General features: G+C 30.9%; 1 protein-coding gene across 2 annotated transcripts; it reads right to left on the reverse strand.

Moving 5' to 3' along the window:
* Positions 1 to 362: 362 nt before the first annotated feature.
* On the reverse strand, positions 363 to 9,558 carry LOC120088377 (4-coumarate--CoA ligase 3). 2 transcript variants are annotated; one of them, XM_039045619.1, is made up of 7 exons: positions 8,752 to 9,558; positions 8,011 to 8,364; positions 6,834 to 7,035; positions 5,037 to 5,146; positions 3,363 to 3,430; positions 1,926 to 2,028; positions 363 to 746 (listed from the first exon to the last, which is right to left on the reverse strand). In XM_039045619.1, the coding sequence occupies exons 1-7, from the start codon at positions 9,445 to 9,447 to the stop codon at positions 627 to 629; spliced, it is 1,653 nt and encodes a 550-aa protein (XP_038901547.1). In that variant the 5' UTR covers positions 9,448 to 9,558; the 3' UTR covers positions 363 to 626. The 2 variants fall into 2 exon arrangements, with proteins under 2 accessions (XP_038901547.1, XP_038901546.1); XM_039045618.1 differs by having other exon boundaries at positions 369 to 746; positions 5,037 to 5,182; positions 8,752 to 9,554.
* Positions 9,559 to 25,092: the final 15,534 nt, after the last annotated feature.

Below are 25,092 nucleotides of genomic sequence, written 5' to 3' on the forward strand. Positions count from 1 at the left end.
AAACTTTGAAAACCCTTAACGAGACTCTGATACCAGTTTGTTATGTAATCAACAATTAAATAATATAAAAGAATTGTAAAAGAATCTAACACACAGATATACGTGGTTCATTAATGATGTGTTAGCTACATCCACGAGACAGAGGGAAAACAATATTATTAGAAAGAATGTTTTTTGACTACACAAACGGTGTCTCTATGGTTAGAGAGTTTATATAGCACACAAATAAATAAATATGCTAAATACGAATTTTGAATAGGTTTCAGGGACGTCGCCCCTAGACCTCAGTTTGCTGATCGGCCAACCAGATCCTATACTTAGTTGACGAAGTGCCAACAAATAAATTCAAGACATTCAAATACTGAGGGTAAAGATCAACTTTCTGACTGAAATCACAAAATTAATATAGAAGGTTGTACCACACCATGTTTTAAATGCAACTCATATTCAAAATGATTACTATAGACCAACAAAAATAATAATAAATTGAAAACTTCTACATTCTACCAGCTGACAAAAGTAGTACACAAATAGATGATGCTTGAATAGACAAATAGACAAGCATTCATGAAAGTCAATAATTATAACTCTCTGCCTCTCTCCATCTCTCTCTCTCTCTGTGGCTTTTAAAATGCTGGTGACACTGAGAGCTTGGCTTTGAGTTCCTTTCTTAAAATCTTTCCAGACGGAGATTTTGGAATTGTCTGCACAAAATATACTTTCTGCAATCTCTTGTAAAACACAACCTGTTGATTTTGCATTCAAATTTACAAAAATAACCAATGTCAAATCATTGTATTTGCTTTTCAAAATCTTCTGTTTTGCCATTCCTTTGTACAGACTTCTGTTTGAACTTTTAATATGATTTAACAACACTCGATTTGACAACCATTTTTTTTTAATTAGATTTAAATATAAAATTTCATTTGAAATTTTATAGTAACTTATATTATAAAAAGTAGGGTAATTTCTTTACTTTTAAGTACGGGATTCTAACCACCATTTCATTTTTTGGATTTTGATTTTTGATAAATTGAGCTAAAAAACATTGTTTTATCTATAAGTTTCTATATTTTATTGTCTATTTCCAACCAATGTTCTAAAAAACTCTACCAAAATTTGAAAATTAAAGTTCATTTTGGTAATTATTTGATTTTTTAAAAAATAATTAAACTATAATTACTGTTTTCATCTATCAGTTTTTTTTTTTTTTTTTGGTTATTCAATTCTAATTAGTGTTTTTAAAAACCAAACAAAATAAACTAGTTTTTGTTTTTAAAACTTTGCGCAGATTTCAGGTATTTTTCAAGAAGTGTTGGTAAGAAATTCAGGAGAAAACAAATATAATTTTTTTTAAGAAAAAAAAAAGAAAACTAAGTACCAAATGAAGTTTAAGAAACATATTTTTTGAAAAATAGTTTTTGTTTTTATTTTTAGAATTTAGTCAAGAATAATATTTTTTTTTTCAGAAAACTAATGCATTGATTATAGGAGAAAGCAAGCTTAATTTCACTTTTAAAAAACCAAATTTTAATGTGAAAATCAGAGTAAAAAAAAGGAATATGTGTAGTATAAGTTTTTTTTAATGACCTATTAGAAAATTAATGAATAATTATAACAAATTTAAAATCGAATTTATTATGAAAAAGTTTCGCTGATGGAAACAATGCCAAATTATTTATAGAAATAACAAAAAAAAAATATTGATAGACACTGATAGACTTTTATCAACGCCTATCATTAATAGACTTCTATCTGTTTCTATCACTAATAAATATTAATAGATTTCTATCGACCTTTATCAAAGAAAATTAAAATTTTGTTATTTTATATAAATAATTTTTCTTATTTATGTTTGAAAATCCCCTAATATAATTTTAATGTGATTATAATGGAAATTAAATTTAGGTAGAATATACACAAACCTGCTTTGCTATGAATTCTTTTACTGCGTCCTCGGTAAGTTCATTATGAGTTGACGGAACTACGAAAGCCACTGGAACTTCACCAGCAACATCATCATTTTGCCTGTAATTTCCTTAAAACGGTTTATTTTCTCTTCATTACAAGATACTTTCAAAGGTCCAAATACATGTATAACTAAAAACAAAATCATTGTTTCGTAAAATATCGACTTTATTTAATAATCATTTTGTTTTTTATTTTTTATTTTTTATTTTTTACTTATAAAAATTAAGATTATAAACATTATATCTACTTTCAATGGTTCAAAAATCAAACCAGATTTTGAAAAATAAAAATAATAATTTTTAAAAATTTATTTTTATTTTTTTGAATTTGATTGAGAACTCAACTATTACTCTTAAAAAAAATATGTAAATCATGGTAAGAAATGAAAAAAAAAAAAAAAAAGCTTAACTTTGAAAAACCAAAAATGAAAAATGAAATGGTTATCAGATGAGATTTTAATTTTTTTTATTATTATTTTTTTACAATTAAGCCTATAGAACAATACATCAACCTCTAAATTTCTTTATTTATTATATATCTTTTTTCAATACTTTAAAAAATCAAGTCAAATTTTGAAAATTAAAAAAATAGCTTTTCAAAATTTATTTTTTTTTTGAAATTTCGATAAGAATTTAACCATTGTACTTAATAAATATGTAAATCATTATAAGAAATAAACTTAATTATCAAAAACTAAATAAAAAAAATGAAATGGTTATCAAACGAAATATTAAATTTTCTAATTTCCATTTTCTACTTTTACAAATATTTTTCTAGATATTAAACAATCAAACACATTTTTTACATTTGCTAAAATTGAGCTACATAGATCTTTTTTTTCCCTTTAAGTAGAATAGAAAAGGGAGAATTTAAACCACAGTCATTGTTAGGTATAAAGTTGGTTAATAAATAAGGTAATTGTAATAAGTAACACTTTTAAAGCTAATAATCAAATGTATAGCAACAACTTCAAAGAATTGTAAATATAGCAAAATTTATCTCTCTATCACAAATAGACTTCTATCAGTCATATAGTCTCCGAGAGCTAGATATAAACTTTGTTATGTATCCACAAATTATTTTATACTATATTTGCAACAATTCCTAATAAACAATATTTTTGGTAGAAGAACTAAAAATAAAATTGTAATTTAATTTAAATGATCCTGTAAAACCAACGAGATTTAAGGCCCGTTTGGATTGACTTGAGAAAAATGTGTTTTTTAAAAAATTCATTTTTATTTAAATACTTTTAACAAAAATTATTGAAAATACACTTTAAAAAAAATATTATAAATGGTTGCCAAACACTCCAATTTTTTTTAATGACTTATTTTAAAATTAAAGACTTAAAAATGCATTCAAAACACATTCATAAATTGTGTACTTACGGGACAACAGCGGCATCGACAATAGATGGATGGGTTACGAGAAGAGTTTCTAACTCTGCTGGTGCCACCTGTCAAATATCATAATTTATAGTCATTAATACCAATTTAATTTGGCAAAAAAGAAAAAAAAAAAAAAACTCAAACCCAATTTCTCAATTAATTACACAAAATTGAACGAATAATACACTCCTAACTAGAGTTGTTAGGAAGTCTTGTTGGTTAATTTGTCTATACTTTTTGATAAAAATTACTTTTTGATTGGCACCAAATAAAAAAATTATTTCTAAATATAGAAAAATGAGTCAACTTGTTTACAAATATAATAAAATGTCAATGTGTTTCCACGATAAGCACTTAAACTAATAGATATCTACATCTATCACTGACCTTGTTTAACAGTGTCTAAGTGATAGATGTCAATCTATCAATGTCTATCACTGACCTTGTCTAATAGTGTCTAAAGTGATAGATGTCGATCTATCACCGATACGTAGTGACATTTTGTTATATTTGAATATACATCCAACAACTTTTTCATTTAAACCAATTAAAAAAATACAATGATTTTAACCTATGACACAAACACCTTTTCTCTAAATTTGTATGAGGTTGAAAAATCAATTAAAAATAAGTTTTGGAGCATTAAATTATATACAATTCAAATTAGATAAAAAAAAAAACAATACTTTTGACCCTATTTTTTCATAAGTACTCACTATTGACCATTATCATTACATATTAATGTATGTTAAATAATTAAAATAGATTAAAATAGATTAATTAAGACTTGAGATAATAAACTAGTTGCGTTAACTTATTATGCGTAAAGATGGCATATATATAGCCATGGCTACAAAAGAATTAAAAAGTAACTAGGAATAACTAATAAAGCTTAGATTAACTAACTCTAATAATTTCCACTATATTTTCATCATTATTATGATTAAATTCAATTTTTAACTTCACAATTATTTTAAATTTATTAATTAAAATTAACATCAAAGATGAAAGTTCAAATAATGAAAATCAGGGTAAAAAGGTATAATATTAAAAATTGAAAACCAAATGAAAACTAAACTCAAAATTCAAATTTAAATATCAAATGATTTTTTTTAAGAAAAAGAAAAAGAAAGTACGTAAAAATTAAAGTCAAAGTTAGGCATCGAAATATAACATGTTAAGATTTATAGAGCCCAAATAGAAACTATACACAAAATTGAGGTTAATGAACATATTTTTTGGACTGTTTTGAAATATAGAAAAATGAACTAAAATATTGACAAATATAGCAAAATTTCACTGTATATCTGTAATAGATGGTGATAAGCTACTATCTGTGACATGTTGTCTATCGCAGATAGACCGTAATAGATAAATCTATGTTGTGATAGATATAAATAATGGTTTATTGCGGTCTTTTACAGTCTATCTATCATGATATAGTATATCGCGATCTATGACAGTCGATTGACTATTATTTGTAATTATTTTCAACAGTTTTTTCATTTAAAATAATTTTTCTATTTTTTTTTTCAAAAGAAATTATTAAGTTCGACTGGTATTTTAAGTTGAGTAAATAACAATTAAATATAAGAATGAAAAAGATTAAAACATAATATATAAATATTAATAATTTGGGAATGAAGTAATATAAAGGGTAAAAGTGAGGTGTACCTGGAAACCTTTAAATTTAATAATCTCTTTCACTCTATCAACAATAAAAATTTCATCTTCATCGTCAATGTAACCAATGTCACCCGTATGAAGCCAACCCTCCACGTCAACTGTCAGTGACGTGGACACCGGGTCATTCAAATATCCTACAGTCATGTCACTTTAGCACCAAAATTAAATTCCATTTACTGTAACTTTTCAATTTCATAATTAAACAGCTTCAAAAATGGTTGAATTTTAACTTTTTAAAAAAAAAACAAAAAAATGCTAAAAGATAGTTGCAGATGAATATACATAATTTTTTGCCCCTTTTTTTTTTCCCTAACGCTACTTGATTTCTAGCAATTCTAAATGTTTTCATTTTTGTGTTGATAGATTCAAATTTCTAACATCTTAATTCATGACATTTATTTTAACAAATTGTGATGCTACTTCAATTAAACTTCTTTAATTTAACGTACTATTGATGTGTAACCAATCAAACTAAGTTATTTTAGAAATAAGTCCCAAAAATTTTCACTAATTAAAAAGGATAAAATTTAGGTTCTAATTTTTTGGGGAAGAGAAAAAAAAATAGTAACTTTTTATTATAAAATTATTATATTAATTTAAGGGGAGGAGACTTACATATTTATACGAATAATTATACCTATTTCATTATTTCTTACCTGCACCTAATTAAAAAAGAGAATTCGGTATAATACCATTGATGAAACCATACCAAAGTTGAATTATAACATGTTATTATATGTTAAAAGAGAAAATAACTTCAAAAGAATTTCAAATTATATTTAAAAATGGAAATAAAATTGAAAGTTTAAGAGCATATTGTAAAAACCACTCCTAAGGTAGGATGGTAGTTGCAATTACACCCTCAAACTTTCAATTGTAAAAGTTGAGTCCTCAAACTTATACAAATGTTAAATTGAACCCTCAAATTTATATAATTGTATAAGTTTGAGGGATCAAATTTTCTCACTTGGGGTCCAATTTCTACAACTATTGGAAGTTTGAGAGTTCAATTTAAAACTTGTAGAAGTTTAAAGATTTGATTTTTACTAGGTTGTACACGGATTGGATTGGGATGGGTTGAAAGTGTTTTTTGGACCAACCAAAATTTTCAGATCGATTGGATTGGCAACCCAAAAGACCTGGATAAAGTCTCCAACCCAAGGCAACGCAACCCAACCCTTAAAAGAAAATATGTAATTCAGGTTGGGTTGAGTCAAATCAAATTTTTATTTAGTCAAGCTGAGACCCAACCCGACCAATAAAAATAAAAAAATTTCAATTCAACCCAACCCAAGAACAAAACTAACCCAACCCAATTCTTATAATTTGAGTTGAATAGTATAGATTGTTCGAGTTGTCGAGCTTTTTTTTAACACTCCTAATTTTTAGGATTGAAAGTTTAAAGTGTGTAACTGTAATTTTCACAATACTTCAAGTGTGGTTTTATCAATTTGCCCAACTTTTAAAATGGGTAGGAAATGAGTTTCAAACATTATGATATTTAATTTAATGAAAAGGGGAAGGGTAATTGCAATAGCCAATAAGTACCACTTTTCAGATTAATTCTGATGTGTATACCAATATTTTTAAAATATTGCAAGAATAGTCAATTCTATTATTAACCGAACGTAACAATGGACTATTATATTCTGTGAGAACTGTTATTTAAATTTTACCATATTAACAAATTCTTTTGTATTTTACTATACTAATTAATATTTAGGTCATAATTGCGATATTTGCAACGGAAAAATGAAAAGACAAAAAATAAAGAAAAAAGAGAACCTTTCATAACTTGAGGACCTCGAAGACAAATTTCTCCTGATTGATTATAACTGAGGGAGGCACCAGTTTGTGGGTCAATAACTTTAAGGTCTGAGTTTCTCACTACTCTGCCGCATGACCCTGATTTTGTTGGCATCGGTGGCTCCTTTGCAAAAGCCGAGCACATGCTCAGCACAGGACCCGCTTCCGTCATCCCATAACCCTATTTATTATGTCATGTTGTGTTATGAATGATCAAATTTCGATAATATTTTATGAATCAACATTATTTTCTATTATATCAACTAATACTTAACAATAAAAATATAATTGAACTGACATCTATAAGTATTGAGTACCAAAAGGTCTAAGATTCAAATCCCTATTCCTATTCGTACTTAAAAAAAAAAAAAAAAAACTAATACTTTACTCTTAGACCTTTTATTAATATTTTCAAGCCCATACTATGGTGACTATTGACTAGCCATGCGACATAATATTTTAGAACAAAATATTAGATAAAAGTAAAACTATGAATATATAATTTAGTAAGTGATTTTTATTGATAAGTTTATAATATATGATTTAAATAATATTTTTTATGATTATAGTTAATCAATATTTAAATAAATCATTAGACACGAGATGGAAAGTTTAATGACTTAGTAGACAAATTTATAAATATAATTAAATGTATTGATAATTAATATTTAAACTAAGTAAATATTTATTAGAAAATTTTGATAAATCATTGTTGAATATATAAATATATAACCAAAAAAAAATGAAACTTGAAATATTTATCCAAAACCTTTTAAATAAAATTAGGGTTTTTCAAGACTAGACATGTGTAAAAAGTTTAAAAGTTAAACTAAGTTGAAGATGATTTTAAGTTGTAGTAAAAATCATTTTAAGTTTTCAAATATATATATCCAATAATTATTTTTTTTTTAAAAAATAGAATGAAAAAAAAAAGAAAAGAAAACCAACATCAAATGAAAAAGTAAACTCAAAATTAAGAGACTTAAAAAACATTTTTGTTTAAAAAAAAAAAAGTTGCTAAATAAAACCAGCTTTTAATTACTCTCACATGCTAGATCTATAACACTTAAAAAAGGCCTTTTACTTAGAAAAAAGGCATGAAATTTTCACAACAAACACGCCAAACTTTATAACCATTTTCATTTCATTACCATACCTGACCAAAAATGGCTTGAGGAAGCCTCTGCATGAGAGCCTCCTCCAGCTCCTTTCGCAGCGGCGCCGCTCCTGAAAGCACCATTCTAATTGAGCTCAGGTCGAAATCCGCTGCCCTCGGGTTCTTCACTAGTGCCACCACAAGTGGCGGCACCACCGTTGCCACCGTCACGCCGTGCTTCTCTATTAGTCGTAACAATGACTCGATCTCGAATTTTTCCATCAAAAGCAGCGCTGCCCCTGACCTAATTGATACCAAAACTATGCTGCTCAATGAGAATATGTGAAACATTGGTAGCACGCATAAAACGATGTCGTTTCTTCTTAAATATAAGTTCGGGTTTTCTCCATCCACCTGCATATTTACCATATGAATAGATAATCAAATTTACAATAACTACCCGTTTTCTTCTCATTACATTATATTGTTATCACATTACATGTTTGGGGTAAATCTAAAACTATTGAAATCACTAAAGAAAATGTTTTTAATCATTCACACTTAAGTTTTACAGTACGAAAAATACAGTTAAAATCTAAGATTAAACTTACGTGATTAAATATGACTTTTAAAAACGACCAAGTAAATTTAATCCTTTGAAAATAAGTCCAATGGTATCTTTTTAATATGGTAATTATTTGTTGAGCCTTTGCTAATCTTTGAACTAAGTTAATTTTGGGTCTATAAATATATGATTAAATATTTAATAAGCTTTTGAATTCAGCGAATTTTTCTTAGAACCTGCTGAGCCACACTCGACACCATGTTCTTATGAGTCAAAATCACACCCTTCGGGAGCCCGGTCGTACCGGAGGAGAACGGCAACGAAACGGCATCGTTCGTGTCAATCTCAACAAAGGGGACGTCGTTCTCATCAGCGTCGTAAACCATCGAGAAGCTCAGACAATTCTCCGGCGGGTCATCGACGGTGACAATGGTGAGATCTTCGCCGGATTCTCGGAGCTTGGCGACACATTGGGAGTAAGTAACAACAAATTTGGCACCGGAGGCCATCAACTGCTTGGAAATCTCCGCCGCCGTGTAGTACGGATTGGCGGTGGTGGCGACGGTGCCGAGCATGGAGGAACCCATAAAAGAGAAAATAAATTCAGGAGAATTCTGGAGGAGAATCATAATGACGTCGCCTTTCTTAACTCCAAGTTTAGAGAAAGTGGCGGCGGCTTTCCGGGAGAAGAGATGGGTTTCGGAGTAGGAATAGGATTTTCCGGTGGAGCCGACGATCAAACAGGGGAGGTCTTTGACTTCAGAGAGTTTCTGAAAGCAGTAACTGTGAAGAGGGAGATGGTCGGGGATTGTAATGTCCGGTAATTTCGATCGGAAGATATGGGTTGGCGCCATCGCGGGCGGCGGAGAGGAGGAGAGTTCGGAGGAAACATTGGGTTGTTGAGCTTCGCATAACGAGGCCACGGAAATCATGGTTGTTAAAGGGACGACGTGTCGTAACGAAGGCAATGTATCAGTTTCTCTCTCTTGATTAAATTTTTAAGTTGGGAGTTGGTTTTGCAGAGAGAGAAAAAGGGGATGATGAATAAATAGGAAGAATAGAGGGGTAGGTGGGAGAAATGGTGGATGCAAATCCAATCCAACCATTGAGATTTTGAAGGGTAGCTTTGAAATAAGGTGGAGATACACCACTAGTAGTCTTCAAACATCATACGTTCAAAATAATGGTTATTATAATCGTACGTGGATTACAAACTTTTGTGTTCGCGAAACAATATAATATTTTTTATTTTAGGTATAAACTATTTTAATTTGAGTGGAAAATAATAAATTCAATAACAAAGAGAAAATAGGTAGAAAATACTAAAGTAGTTAAAATAGTAGATTATAATAGTTAGAACACCGACTATTATAATTGGAATCCTAAATATGGATCCATTATAGGCACCAAACACCTTCTAAAATTCTTCATTGTAGTTAGTTTTTTTTTTCTCACTTCTAAAAAGAAGAAAAGTTAGTTCTTTGTAAGCATACTCCATCACTCCTTACCAATTGTGTATATGTCCAACTACAATGAGCTCTCTTTTTTTTGGAAAAAGTAAAAGAATAATTTTGAATTTTTCACTACTCTGATGGTTAAGATTGGATGCACAAGTATAGGAATATATACTTCTTCTTAATGAGCTCAATCAATAAGAGGAATGAAGAGAAATCATTGTCATGTCATACTCTTACAACTAAGAGTGACCTTTCCAAAAACAGAAAAAAAAGAATACAAAACCTAACCCTCTCCCTCTAGATCTGACTTTGGTGTATACCCACTCTCAAGAGCCTTTGGTTTCTACTTTGTTTTGCTTCATATAGTTTTTAGTTTTCATTTTGAAGATTAACCTTAAAAACACTATTCCCATTACTAAATTTCTATATTTTTTTATTCACGTTCATTGATGTTTTGGAAGTCGAAATCAAGTTTTGAAAATTAAAATAACCAATATTCTATTTGATAACAATTTCGTCGGTTTTTTTTTAAATTTTATGTTTGTTAAAAAAAAAACATGGGAATTCCAAGTCAAATTTTAAAAATAAAAACTTTTTTTTTTCAGTTTTCAAAAATTAGTTTATTTTTTCTTTTTTGGAAAAATTACTTCATCAACCACCAACTAACTACAAATTATAAGGTTCCCATTAAAAGCATAGGACACTCCATTAGGGTACATAAATAGAGTTGGAATGGACCTCTCTGGCAACCTACACAGAAGTAGAAGCCTTAGACCAAAAATGAACAATCGCATCCTACGTTAGAGAGTGAGCAACAAAATTACATGAAAGCTTACAATGGGCAAAATTAGCAACACCCAAACTATATGAGCGGTCTCTAAAGAGGCTTTCAACCAAATTCTTAGTCTAACACAGGTCAAATGGATGACTCGTTGAGAACAAGAAATGATATCAACTAAGTCTAACTCCATACACAAAATGTGACACAACAACCTTGTACCTAGAGCAAGGACGATAATCCAACCTAGATATACTCATCTTTCAATGCCTAATGGACCACTCACAAATAAAGCGCTTAGTAGAAAGTAGATTACAAAATATAGAAACTTAGGAGTAAAGTGCAACGTTACAAGCATAATCTTCAAAAAAAAAAAAAAAAAAAGTTATCAAACGTGGCATAATTTTCATAAATTTATTACGGTTTTTAGAATTTGACTAAAAATTCAAGCATGTTTTTCTTAAACAATAAAAATTAGAGGAGCATCGCAATGGGTAGCAAAAAGTATAAGGTTATTTACAAATTTAGCAACGATTTTCTAAAATTACAGACATAGCAAAAAATTAAAACTTGATTTTCAGTTTGTTTATTGTTCCAATTTTACCCTTGTTTGTGCATCCGCAGGTATATCTGATATATTTTATATTTTCAGATATCAGTCAGCAGATACATTTTATATTTTATTATATCAATCAGCCACTTTATTTAAAGTAAATCATTTTATGCAACTGATATTCCATGATTTTGTATCACGGTGGAAGTTGTGTTTGTTTTTTGTTTCATTTTGATATGCAAATATTTTTATTTTATTAGTTCAATTTCAATGGCCTGATTTAGGTTTTGATATTAGTTTTATGATATTTTCATTCTTTTTAGTTTGATTATTATTATATATTTTAATTACACTAATTATGTCGACTTATATGACAAATATAAAGCCTATCAGTTAATTTATTCTATTTTCAAAATTTTAATATGATTTTAATGGCATGTAAGTTATATTCAATTTGATATGTCAATTCTATAATGTATGTATTTCAAATTTTGTTCATTGTGATTGATTGACAAACTAGATTTAGGGAGAAAGAAAAACATATCAATGATATTGTTGATAAACCAAATGTGAAGTATATCATTTAAAATGATATACTTTAAAGTATAATATTTGGTATTTTAATTTTATATCAATACTAATTCAAAAAGAGTTTCAAGTATATCATTTGTGTATCAATAGTATATCATCATTCGTTTAAAATGTAATACTGAATATTACATCAGTGTATCGGTAGTTTATCGACACTGATTCGAAACTCATTTAAAATTTAACAGTAGTATATAAATAATATATTGGTCGCCATTAAAAATCCATTTCAAGTATATCATTGGTGTATCGATAGTACATTAGCACTCATTATAAAACAACTTCAAGTTTAACATTGGTGTATCAACGGTATATCAATTCAATCATTCTGAATTAAATTTCAAGTATAACATTGTAGATAATCACTCATTCAAAATTAAATTTCAAGTGCAACATTGGTGTATCAACAATTTAGTTTATCAACATACATTCAGAATGATTACTAATAAGATGAATTAAACCATTATAATAAGTTGATAATGATATACTAGAACATTAATACTCGAAAAAAAATGAATTAATATCCCAATTAAATCCATGAATAATAAGTACATGAGCACTTTATTGATGGATAAATTTAGTATGATGAATGGTAAATTTGGTATATCAATTTTATAACTCCCCAATCAACTAGATATAAAGTATATCAGTTAACTATATACTACATATAGATTATATGAATCAAATGATACACCAAACATAAAGTATATCGGATATACTATTAATATACATATATCAATACACCAAAAAGAGTAAAATTGAAATAATAAAAAACGAAAATCAGATCTAAACTTTTTTTTTCCATATTTGTAAATTTCAAAAAGGCATTACTAAATTTACAAATCTTATAATATATATATTTGTTCTATTCTTGCAAATTCCCAACATTATAATGATTTTTAGAATTTTAGTAGAAATTCAAGTGTTTTTTTTTTAAAAAAATAAAAACTATAAACCATAAATAGAGAGAAAACAAACACAAATCTAAAAAAACTAAAAACGAAATTGTCAGTGGATGAAATTTTATTTAAATTATTTGGAATATTTTGTGGTATGTATTGGCAAGATGGAAGGTTTAAAATATTGATATTTACGAAAATATCAAAATCTTAATTTTACATAAATTTCGATGAAAATATCGATAAAATTTCGAATGTGATGGATATTTCATGAAAAGTTATAAACGATTAAAAAATAAATTTAAATTAGTAAACAAACGTTTTTTTTAAAACAAGTTAACAGATCTATTGTTTATATTATATTTACATTAGTGATATTTTCTTGTTTAATTAGTATTTCTTGGATTTTTCCATGATATAATGGAAATATTGATTTATCTTTCATGTCGATATCAATCTCATGAAAACGTGGAAACATGAATTGAAATATCGACATGTCGACGAAAATTTAATACTATGGATGATGTGTGGTAGTTCAATTCTAAATGCGCATTTTACAAAAATGCCACTTAATTAACTACCAGTTTATTGTAATTTTGTGGACCTTCAACAATTGGACACCTCATTGAAAGCGCTCATAAAAGGGCTTTAAAGTTTGTGTAATTGACTCTCAAGTCTCAACCAGTATCAAATGGTTAGTCTAATTAGTTCCATATTAGGGATAGTGACCAATATTTAATTATTCATATTAATTACTAGCTTTTATTATTATAACAATACTTCATTACTAGTTAAATTACACTAATGTTCTGCAAACCGAGCAAGCCATGAAAAAAAAAATGAATTGAAAATGTTTGTCACGTGCCAAGCTTTGTTTGACCACTAAGTTGAGCTGGAAAAAAGGAAGCAATATTATTACCAAAACTAAGACTAAGACCGCGTTTATCAAATCGTAATACAAATTGGTGTAATCGAAATGAGATTTCGTTGATAGATGAATTGTAATAGGTTTGGATCGTAAACATAGTTGGATTGCTTTTAATTGTATTTATCTGGAATTATGAATGTCACATTTAACTATTACTGTTATCGTTATTATTATTGTTTAACTGTAACGGTAATGATAAAGATAACAATAAATGTGAAAAATTTATAATTTTCATAGTATTACAGTAATAATATCTATAACGGTAACGATAACGGTAAAGGTAATGGATCTCATGTAATATTTAATCACAATCAAATTGAGTACCTTTTATTCCTCAATCAGATTGCGATTTGATTTTAAATTACTAGCGATTCCACATCTCATTATGATTAGTGAAAGTGAGTAAACAACAATAAAAATAATTAATTGGGACCTATTTTTTATGTTACTATTGATGGATTATTTTTCAATAGGGGTAAACATGGACTGAATTCATGCATGTAATTGATTTGTTTGGGAAAAAAAAATTGAGTACTGAATATATATAATCAAGATTAACAAAATGTCTGAGCGTCTTCATCCAAACATTGTATGTCTCAGCTTCTTCATTCATACATTGTTCAATACATGAGCTGCTTATTGATGATATACCCATAATCGACCCTAATTTGCATAACAAAGACTCTGATCAATATTTGTAGCTAAATAAATAAATAAATAAAAACAATCCTCCAAAACAGGGCTAAAAACTCGTTAAAAATACCCACATATATTAAACAATGATAAATACGATGTTAGGGAAAATATGACTGGCTGACTTTATTACATGAAAAACGTAAACATGTTATACTAATTCTGCTTTGAGATTGATTTCTTATATATTGATTTATGTAGTGCAAATTTGCTGGTGTACTTTCCTATTCTTTGCGACATATCTTGCAACATGGACATGTTCAAGGACATTGTAACGTGAAAGGTAGCATATTCTATAGAATATTTTTTCCTTATTTGTCAGTTGGATTCTTCAAATTTCATAGCCTGTTGTTTTTTTCCTTTTAGAGATGATTTATTCTTGTCTTGAAGATTTTCTCAAACACTTAGAGGAATTTAAGTGATTGTTCACTAATATTATCACATTAGGGGAAGCTTATGTTTTATTGAGAGAGAGTCTCACACTTATGGGAGCCTAAGTGATCATTTTGAAAGTTAATTAAGTCATTCATGTGCCAGTGTAATTATTATTTATTTACAAATCAATATAGTATTATAATCATTTAACTTTATATTAGTGAAGTTATCTTTATTGGGCACACTACCTCCTACAAGTAGGTGGTATTGCACAAAATTGGGTTATCAAACATTGTGTTCTATTTGTGCTTTTATTTTTCCATGTTTATTTCCAATGTTCTAGCACTACAAGAAAAAGAGGCTCTTCCGACGCCTAAAACAACCGTCGGAAGATACATTGTCAGGGGAGAGGGTCTTGTCCAACTACGTAAAAGTAGCGTCGCGAGTTAGCAATAACTCCCGATGCCATATATAAGTCGTCAAAAGATATGTCCAAACTCTCGACGAGTTGACAATATGCATCGGGGGTTTGGGAAATAGAAGCCAACATGACCAAACTCCTGACGAATTATTCAATTCATCGAGAGTTTGGTAGGAACTCCTAATGGCTCACGATAGCCATCGAGAGATAGGTTTTAAAATCCCAAATCGAATAAGGCAGATCAGATTTGTCTTCTTCAACTTTTGGGTAAGCCGACCAGACGAGAGAGAGAGCAGCGTCGCCCTTTGTCCGCATCTTCCATCATTGATTCGTTCTTCGTCTTTTGCCAGTAAGTCGATTGTTCATTTGTCGTTAAGCCATCTGTTCACCCGTCGTTCGTTCGTCTGTTGTTCATCGTCCTTCAATCGTTCCTTATTATTGGCCACTATCGTTCCATCATTCCTCTGTGCTGTTTGCTCCCTTGCCACCGCTGTCGTTCCATTGACTGTAGGTAATGTCTTCTTGCTGTTTTTTTTTTTCAATATATAATATTGTGGCTAATATCAATAGATCTAGTGTTTTTTTTTTCTTCAAATGTATGGATGAACAGATCTATAAATCTAGAGTGTTTTTTTTATAATTATTATTATTTTGGATCTACCTAGTTTTTGTGTAATATTTTTGGACAATATTTTTATGTAATTTGGAGTTTATTGTTTTAGATTGGACTAATGTTTGATTGGGCTGGAGTGTATTTTTTTTTTTTTTTTTGGTATTTGGACTGATCTTGGGCGGTTAAGTAAACTAGTATAAATAAAAAAAATGTTAATCTAATCAAATTTAATTAGTTCTCAAGTCCAATTTATTTTTTTCTCACCAATCGTCCACCGTCAATTTTCCTTTCAAACCACAAATTTCTAAAATCCATGTTTACTCTATATTTTTCTTTTTCTTTCCATATTTTTAGATAATCCAATCCTTGGTTATGAGCTCATCCAATCCTTGGTTCTAAAATCCATTTTATTTAATTATCAAGGAAAATACATTTATTTTATCTAATAGATATTAATACTCACTTTTGCTATGTTATTGTCCTATATCTTTGTTGATAAGGTGTTTGTGACTTCTTTTGAGCTTTGTTTTGATGTTAATTAATAAGTTTTGTTTAGTTTGCTTGTTGAAATTTATTAGCCATTAATGAAAATTTTCGGTTTAGAATGATATATATAGATATATGTCACTTTTTATTTTTTTATTTATTATTATTTTTTATAAGACATATGTTTGTGCAAAGAACGTAAAGCGTTACTATATTTTACCTTCAATGGAAAGACGATCACAGAGACAATGGCTATCGAATTAGGTATGATTACTTTATTATCTAGTTGTTTAATATGTTGTTATCTTGCAGTTATGGTAACCAAATAACTGAATTTTGATGTGTTTTATGTCGTTATTGTGTGTTTGTGGATGTTTATGAAATTTGAATGTTGTGCGAGATGAGTTATGATTGGTTATACTTGTTTTGGAGTTCAACTTGGAGTTTTTTGTGTACTTGCGAATGTTTATGAAATTTGAATGTTGAGGGGGAGGGGGGAGAGGGAGGGGGGTTGAGATTGTTTATATTTATTTTGGAGTTCAACTTGGAGCTTTTTGTGTATTTGTGGATGTCTATGAAATGTTGTGTGGGATGTGTGGGGTGGGTTGAGATTACTTATTGGTTTTGGAGTTCAACTTGGAATTTTTTGTGTGTTTGTAGATGTTTATGAAATTTGAATGTTATGGGGGGTGGGTTGAGTTTGGTTATACTTTGTTTGGAGTTCAACTTGGAACTTTTTGTGTGTTGTGGATGTTTATAAAATGTTGTGTGGAATGCGTAGGGTGGGTTGAGATTACCTATACTTGTTTGGGAGTTCAACTTGGATTTTTTTTATGTGTTTGCGAATGTTTATGAAATTTGAATGTTGTGGGGGGTGGGTTGAGATTGGTTATACTTGTTTTGGAGTTCAACTTGAAGCTTTTTTTTTTAATTTTTTTTTTATGTGTTTGTGGATGTTTATAAAATTTGAATGTTCTGGGGGGTGGGATATGATTGGTTATAGTTACTTTAGAGTTCAACTTGGAGTTTTTTGTGTGTATGGATGTTTATAAAATTTGAATGTTGTGGGGGAGTGGGGTGGGTTGAGATTGGTTATACTGGTTTTGGAGTTCAACTTGGAGATTTTTGTGTGTTTGTGGATGTTCATGAAATTTTAATGTTGTGTGGGATGTGCAGGATATTAAGGATATGAAAATATAGTTAAGAAAGGTTTAAAAAAAATGAAAGTTACTACCTATACTAACAAAGTGCATTTTCTTTTTCGATGACTTAATTATAAAAAACCCCAAAATTAAGCATGCATGGCTTGGAGCAATTCTATATTGGATGACCTCTTGGAAATTTTCCTAAGAAGCATGTGAATGAGGACAAAGCATCTTGAAAGAACCTGTGTTGGTTTGTGGGGACAACTTTCACTCTTAAAAGTATTGAAGACAAGACGATGTTGCCAAGTTGCAGGGGATGCAGGGAAATATCAAGGCCATCAAAGGTTGAATTCGGATTTCGAATCTTGGACTTGGGATGTTACAGTCCCAGTGCCACTTAGCATCATAATAATGTCATCGTGTCTTGATTCTTCTAACTCTAGCGTCGCAATGCTTGGGGCCTTAGGGGTATTTTCATTTTTTGATCTTCTTTGAAGCCTCAGATAATCCGTTAAGCCCATAATCGCTTCAAATTAACCCTAACTGCCCATAGCATTCAAGAATGCATGTTATGCTCAGATTTTCATAAATATAAACATTTAAACTCATTAATCATTCTAAACAAGTGAAATTGGAGGCAACAGTATGGCCCATTTAGGGAGCTATCAAACTTTCTAAGTTTATTTTATCATGTTGACGAGTTAATCCTCTAGAAATAAAATTTGGATGCATCTCTAATTCAAACTCAGATGAGGAATCGAAACTAGCGACACTAACAACAAAATTATTCGACATGAGAATATAATAAAGGTGCAAAAAATTCCTTTGGAGTAAGAAGATAAGTGTTAGAGGAGTTAGAAGAAGGCCTAGCAATTAGCATTAGAGTAGGCTAGCATACACTAGTTTGCATATTCTCGACCTGTAGGTAAGTCAACTTTTTTATTTTTATTTTTATTTTTATTTTTAAAAAAATTTATTTCCTCCATCCATTTGGAGTCATCCATGCATGATAGTGTTCTAAACAAGGGAACCGGTTTGACCAAACTAACCATCCATTCATTTGATGGTTTCAATTGGTTTGTTATGATAAGTTAGTTGTTCGGCCCCATTTCTTTGATTCCCTATTAATATTGGCAGTCCGGTTCCACTTTACATTCAAATCAAGTCAAACTAAACCATTTTCACCCTTAGATGAATCAAAATTTGGCCAAAAAGATGGAAGCCAAGGGCGAAGTGAAGCTCGAGAGGAGAACAATTCGAGTGGATAGGCTAAGAGTCATGAAAGAAGATAATCTTCCAAAAGGAAACTCTCGATAAGTGACTCATATGCCAAACTCAAGGCTGGGGGTAACTGTTATGAATAAATTCATTGTCATAGGCCGAGTCTGAGAGTCTAGAGAGATAAGATGCCTACAAATAGACAGAGTGAGCTCTAATGACCCATGAAGGAGCCTAGAGAGACCCTTAATGGAGAGTTAGAGAATCCATGAGGGAGCTTTAAGAAGGCTCAAATGACCTATGAGGGAGCTTAGAGAGAGCTTAGAGGGAGCTCTAAGGACCCATGAGGCAGCTTAGTGGTAGTTTAAATGGGAGCTTAAAAGTAGCTCAGAGGTGTTGCGTTTTATGCCCTAAAACTCATAGATAGTAAGCCTCATTAATTGACCATCATCAATGAAGAGTAATAGATGTTAATTCAATAAATATTATTATGTTGTTTCCTATTTTGTCTTAATAACCATAAGTACAATGAACTAACATCCAAGGCTACCTTATTAGTTTTGAACTGTATGTAGAGATAGACAGGGATCAATATTCAAGATACAACCTAAAGGGTCTATCATATAGGGATAAGGCTAGGTACCTTATCCTGGTAAAACAATGGATATGGCCCACTCTATATTCAATTCCAATGCAATTATCCAAGATGCTCGTGTAGGTGACATGCAAGTGAGGGTATCTTATGCAATGAGTTTGCATCAGACCGAATTGCAAAATAGTAACAACTAGATGTAACACCATTGATTAGTTAGGTTTCTATTTCACTAGGATGACCTAGGAAACTTAATCATAATCCTAAGTATATTATGAACTCCTGTTCACAAGGAATTGTCCTTTTATTTGTATTGGTGAGAATGGCTAGTTTGTCGACTCAATAAGCCTACCATTTTTGGGACAAGACCGAGTGAGGAGCTGGAAACAGTTAGGAGATTCTAGTCTCCAAAGATAACTGAAGAGGTAGGTAAAGGTTAGAGGACAGAGTATGAGTTAAGAACAAATGTAGTTTTACTCAAGGAAGGTAGGGTATATGTACCCAATGGCATAACATTGAAACATGTCATTATGAAGGAAGCACATAGTTCATCTTATGCTATGCATTCAGGCAGTACGAAGATGTATAGAACGTTAAAGAAATCGTACCAGTGGCCTGGCATGAAAAAAGAAATAGTAGATTTTGTTGAAGTGTTTGATATGTCAGTAGGTTAAGCCTAAATGGCATAGGCCAGCAGGATTATTAATCCACTCCCAGTGCTAGAGTGGAAATGGGAGCATATTATGATGGATTTCTTATTTGGCTTGCCTAGACGCCATCGTTATGATGGAATTTGGGTAATTGTTGATAGATCGACTAAGATGACTAAGTTCTTACCAGTGAAGATCACTTTTACCCTAGATAGGTTAGCTAAGTTGTATGTTGATAAGATAGTGAGCCAGTATGAAGCTTTGGTGATGATAGTGTTAGATCGAGATCCGATGTTTACTTCAAAGTTCTGGCCTAGTTTATAGAAATCTCTGGGTACGAAGTTTCTTTTTAGTACAACTTTCCATTCGCACACAGATGGTTAGTCAGAGCGGACGATTCACATACTAGAGGACATGTTGAGGGCATGTGTATTATAGTTTAAAGGAAGTTCGGATACACACCTATTATTGATCGCATTTGCGTATAACAACATCTATCATTCTAGTATCGGAATGGCTCCATAAGAGGCTTTGTATGGAAGACCTTGTAGGACAACTGTGTGTTGGAATGAGGTTGGGGAAAGGAAACTGATAGGTCCAGAACTTGTTTAGCTGACATCTGATAGTGTTAAGCTAATTATAGAAAATCTTAAAACAACCCGAGATAGACAAAAGAGTTATGCTGACAAGCGAAGAAGAGAGTTAAGAGTTTGAGATTACGAATAAGGTATTCCTTAAGTTATCCCTGTGGAAAGGAACCCTTGGATTTGGCAAGAAAGGGAAGTTGAGTCCAAGGTATATTGGACCTGATGACATAGTGGAGCAAGTTGGTCCAACAGCTTACAGGTTAGATTTACCACCGAAACTATCTCATATACATGATGTTTTCCATGTATCCATGTTGAGAAAGTATGTGTTGGGGTTAATGCCCTAATCTCGTAGGGTTCTATAGTTTGTAAACATTGTTGAACAAACTAATTATGTATTTAATAAAATATATGATATTTTATTCATTGTCTATAAAATATTTGATATTTTAGTTGCCTTAACCAAAAACTAATAAATTAACATCCAAGGCTATCTTTGTAACTTAAATATGTATGTAGAGACATACCGGTGGATCATGTTTAAGTGATAACCTAAATGGCCTGTAGTAGACAGATAAGGTTGGGTACCTTATCCTGGTGACACTACGAGTATGGCCTGCTTTGTAGGTGTTATAATTTTTGTAAAATGTTACTAATGATCTAATCTTGATCATTCATGTATTAGATATGCAAGCAGGGATATTCTACATAAAGGAGTTTGTATAAGATCGGACCACGAAATGGTTAGTCTCATTATATAATACCGTCATAATAAAGACTTATATTTTACCAGGATGACCATAGGTAACATGACCTGAATCCTGTGTGAGTTGTGAACTCTTGCTTATGAGGGCGATCCTTTGATTTGTATGGGTGAGAGTGGCCAGATCACTGACTCAATAAGTCTACCATTTTGGGGATTCATCTGATCGGGGAGCTGGCAACACATCTACACGATGAAATTCACTTCTTCCTTGAGATGAGGGTAAGTAGATAAATTACTCCCTTAATGGCTGATTCCGGGTCTTGAACAATGTAGTGCCACACTCTCTCGTGGCCCGAGTGGGGTTTAGTCATAGTAGGACTATGATTTATTGTTCATTATAGGGATTAGGTACTTAAGGATGTAACTATAAGGGCAAAACAGTAATTTAGCCTAGCTTTACTTACGAGCAATTTGTGAAGGGACATCATACTATTGATTGGTTATATCCAATGGAGGGCAGCTGTTAGTCTTTAATGGAGTGTCCGACAATTAACGAATGGTGAATAATGTAACTAAAGAGTTTAATTAATTATTCATGCACTGTTGGAGCTTCAAACTACAGGTCCACGAGGTTCCCTTAGTAGCTCAATAGGATTTAGTTGTGAATCAATTTTTGTATTAATTTGAATTGTTCAAATTAATAGAGGGATTTAATTATATATGATATAATTAAATTGATTCAATTATATGTGATATAATTGTCATAATGTATTTGATACATTATAGCTTGATGAGGTGAAATAAATATTTGAATAAGATTCAAATATATTTTCTATGAATGGGATTCATAATTGTTAAATTTAATATAAATAAGATTTATGTTAAATGTCATATAATAGAAAAAAGAAACTATAGTTTATATTGTGTGTGATACAATATTAAAACTATAGATTATATGTTATATTTGGTATAACATATAATTTAATATATTTATATATATATGATAAGTTAGTTATCATATTTATATTATATTATTATTACTTTAATAATATGGAAGGGAGTTACAACTCCCTTCCCCATCTTTTCTCTCCACGCACATTAGTGGGTGGTGGTTAATTTGGCAAGAAGAATAAAAGAAATTGTTTTCTTCTTCTTCTAAACTTAGCCGTTATTGAACGATTGAGAGAAGATAAAAAGACAGAAGTGTTCTGTGTCTTTGAGTTCTGTGTGAAAGTTCTCGATCTTCTTCCTCCATATTAAAGCTTTCCCTCTTAACCAAAATAGTCAGAGCCCACCACTCATGGGTTCTCACCCTGAGAATACCAAGGTTACTTTAGTGGTAGTTTATGGGTTTTGTGTGAGGTTATCTTGAAGAAGGTCTTCAAGAAGTTCATGATCCGTTCGAGAGAAAACGTGAAGAAAAAGGTCTTCAAAGGTGAGGTTTCTTGAAACCTGTTTTCTTTTAAAGGATGATGTAATTAGGTTTAAAAGCACATCTTATTGCTTGTTTACTGTAAAACATTGAATTTAATAAATTATGGGATTTGGTCGATCTGCTTCTGCTCAAGGTTCTCCCACTAGAGTTCCTTCAGTATGTTCCTGATACTACTCGTGTGTTACCAGAGCAACCAGTACAGTTAAAGGAAAAATTAACATATAAGGAAGAACCAGTTGAAATCCTTGACAAGAAAGAGTAGGTGCTAAGGAACAAAACAATACCTTTGGTAAAGGTACTATGGAGGAATCATGGTATTGAAGAAGCTACTTGGAAATCTAAAGAACAAATGAGGATCAGATACCCTTAGTTATTCAATTGATGAACTCGACGTAAATTTTGAGGATGAAATTTCTTAAGGGGGAGGTAAATTGTAAACCCCAAACCCCATTTTCCCTAGTTAAGTATGATACTTAATATGTTAATCAAAATTAAGTATAAGTTAATATAATGTTTGTAGGGAAAGTTTGGGGATGATAAAGAAGAAGGTGAAGTTCTAAGTATTGAGGAACAAGGCTCTCAAGTAACAAGGTAAGAATGACACTTAGTAAGGAAAATTTGGCTAAGTGTAGAAACTAGATGTGCCATGTGTTGTAGCCATGGATTGAAGGTTGTTGAGGTGTGCGATAACCTGGTATCTTGAGGTTAGGTGATGCATGATGGGTGTGTAACATAGAGAAATGACTAAGTGTTGGTTGCGAGTTACCATGCGATGGGCATGAGCAATGCGCCAACCAAAACCAAATAAGTGTGATTTGATTAATTCTGCACAAGGGAAAATTGGAAAAAGACTTGGAGAAAGGGATTAACCCTTCTTTATATAAAGTCTTCCTTATGGCCCTTTTGGGGCAAGCATTTATTGTGCAAGTTTTTTCCAAAGCCATAAAATGAAATCCTCTCTACTCTCCCAAAAGTTTTTCTCCAAACCCTCTTCCAATAGTTGGATACCACCCATCCTTCGAATCCTTGATAATACAAAGTTATTCTCGTGGTCGTGTTCAAGATTTTTCGAGGAGACGTTCGTGTTCAAGATCGTTGGAGGAGTTATTTGTTGGAATATCCAGAGGATCATTCTAGGAGCTTAGGAATCTACAAAGGTGAGAATGGTTCTTTCCTTTTTGTAAAGCATGTTATTTCACATGTTTATTCTACTTAGATTCTGTTTTAGTACACTGATTTTGTTTATGTAAAATTTTATTTGCAGGATGTAAGGCATGAAGGGAATCTAAACAGAGATCTCCATGAGCAGCGGAAGTGGAACGTTCCAAATCCCATTCAGAATGAACACAATAATTATAGTCTAAACGGAAACGAACAGATTATGCAAAATTATAATTTACAACATGCTTCTTAAAAGGAACAAGGAAGGGATAGAATATGCATACCTTTGAAGAAACCTTCTTCAAATATCCCTCGATCGTTCCCAAATCGTTCCGTCGGTACAAACACGACTCTAAACCCTAAACCCTAAACCTCGACAAAGGCGCCAAAAACTTGATGCGTTTTTTATGTAATGGAAATATGGATGACATGCGTTGATGAAATTGCGTTGTGCACTCAAGTTTCCCCTGCGGAATTCAAGTGTAAATTTCTCTGAGTTTCCTGGTAAGTCCAGGGTCGAACACAGGGACTTGTGAAAATAGTTGCGTTGGTGATTTTTATGAAGACTTGCGGTAACCAGTTAAATAAATAAATCGCCGCATTCGTTATTTATTTTGAACACAACAAATGGAACAACCAGCAACATGAACAACTGGATGCACCTCGAACCCAATTGAGTCCAACTCAATCCTCGAACTGAATTAGAACACCACCACAAGTGTTATCTTGGTATTCTCGGGGTGAGAATCCAGGAGTTATGGGCTCTGTATGATCTTGAATTGAGGAAAACATGAGGTAGACGATCAAGTAAGTGGGAGATGATGATTGTCTATCGTATAGACTATGTACTTGATCATTCAGAAGATGAAGCCTATCGTATAGACTTTGGTATTCGATCATGTAGCAACGATTAACCAAGTGACTATCGTATTGTCAACTCATAGCTTGATCGTGTATGCTCTCAATGCTATTGCTTAATAAAAACACTTTTTTACTTGATAGTCTTTTTTGTGAGATTTTCCGAATGAATCATCATCGAATTTGGAAAACAATTTTCCTTTTTATCTCACAATTACCATAAAACTTCCAGTAACCTCCCACTCAATTCGGTTATTAGAGAAAAAGAATTAATTATTATATAATTAATATATTATAAATAAATACGATAACCAACTTATCATATTATATTTATAACCTATAGTTTTAATATTTCATCATATGAAACATATAAACCATAGTTCTTTTTCTATTTTATGATACTTAATATAAATCATATTTATATCAATTCCTCC

Source organism: Benincasa hispida, chromosome 10 (genome assembly GCF_009727055.1).
Source record: "Benincasa hispida cultivar B227 chromosome 10, ASM972705v1, whole genome shotgun sequence".
Lineage (NCBI taxonomy): Eukaryota > Viridiplantae > Streptophyta > Magnoliopsida > Cucurbitales > Cucurbitaceae > Benincasa > Benincasa hispida.

Coding starts and splice junctions, on each gene's coding strand:
- LOC120088377 (XM_039045618.1), bottom strand. CDS start 9,447: ATGATTTCCGTGGCCTCGTTATGCGAAGCTCAACAACCCAATGTTTCC. Junction 3,431..5,036: donor TTAAATTTAAAGGTTTCCAG/GTACACCTCACT, acceptor GATATTTGACAG/GTGGCACCAGCAGAGTTAGA. Junction 2,029..3,362: donor GTCGATGCCGCTGTTGTCCC/GTAAGTACACAA, acceptor AGGAAATTACAG/GCAAAATGATGATGTTGCTG.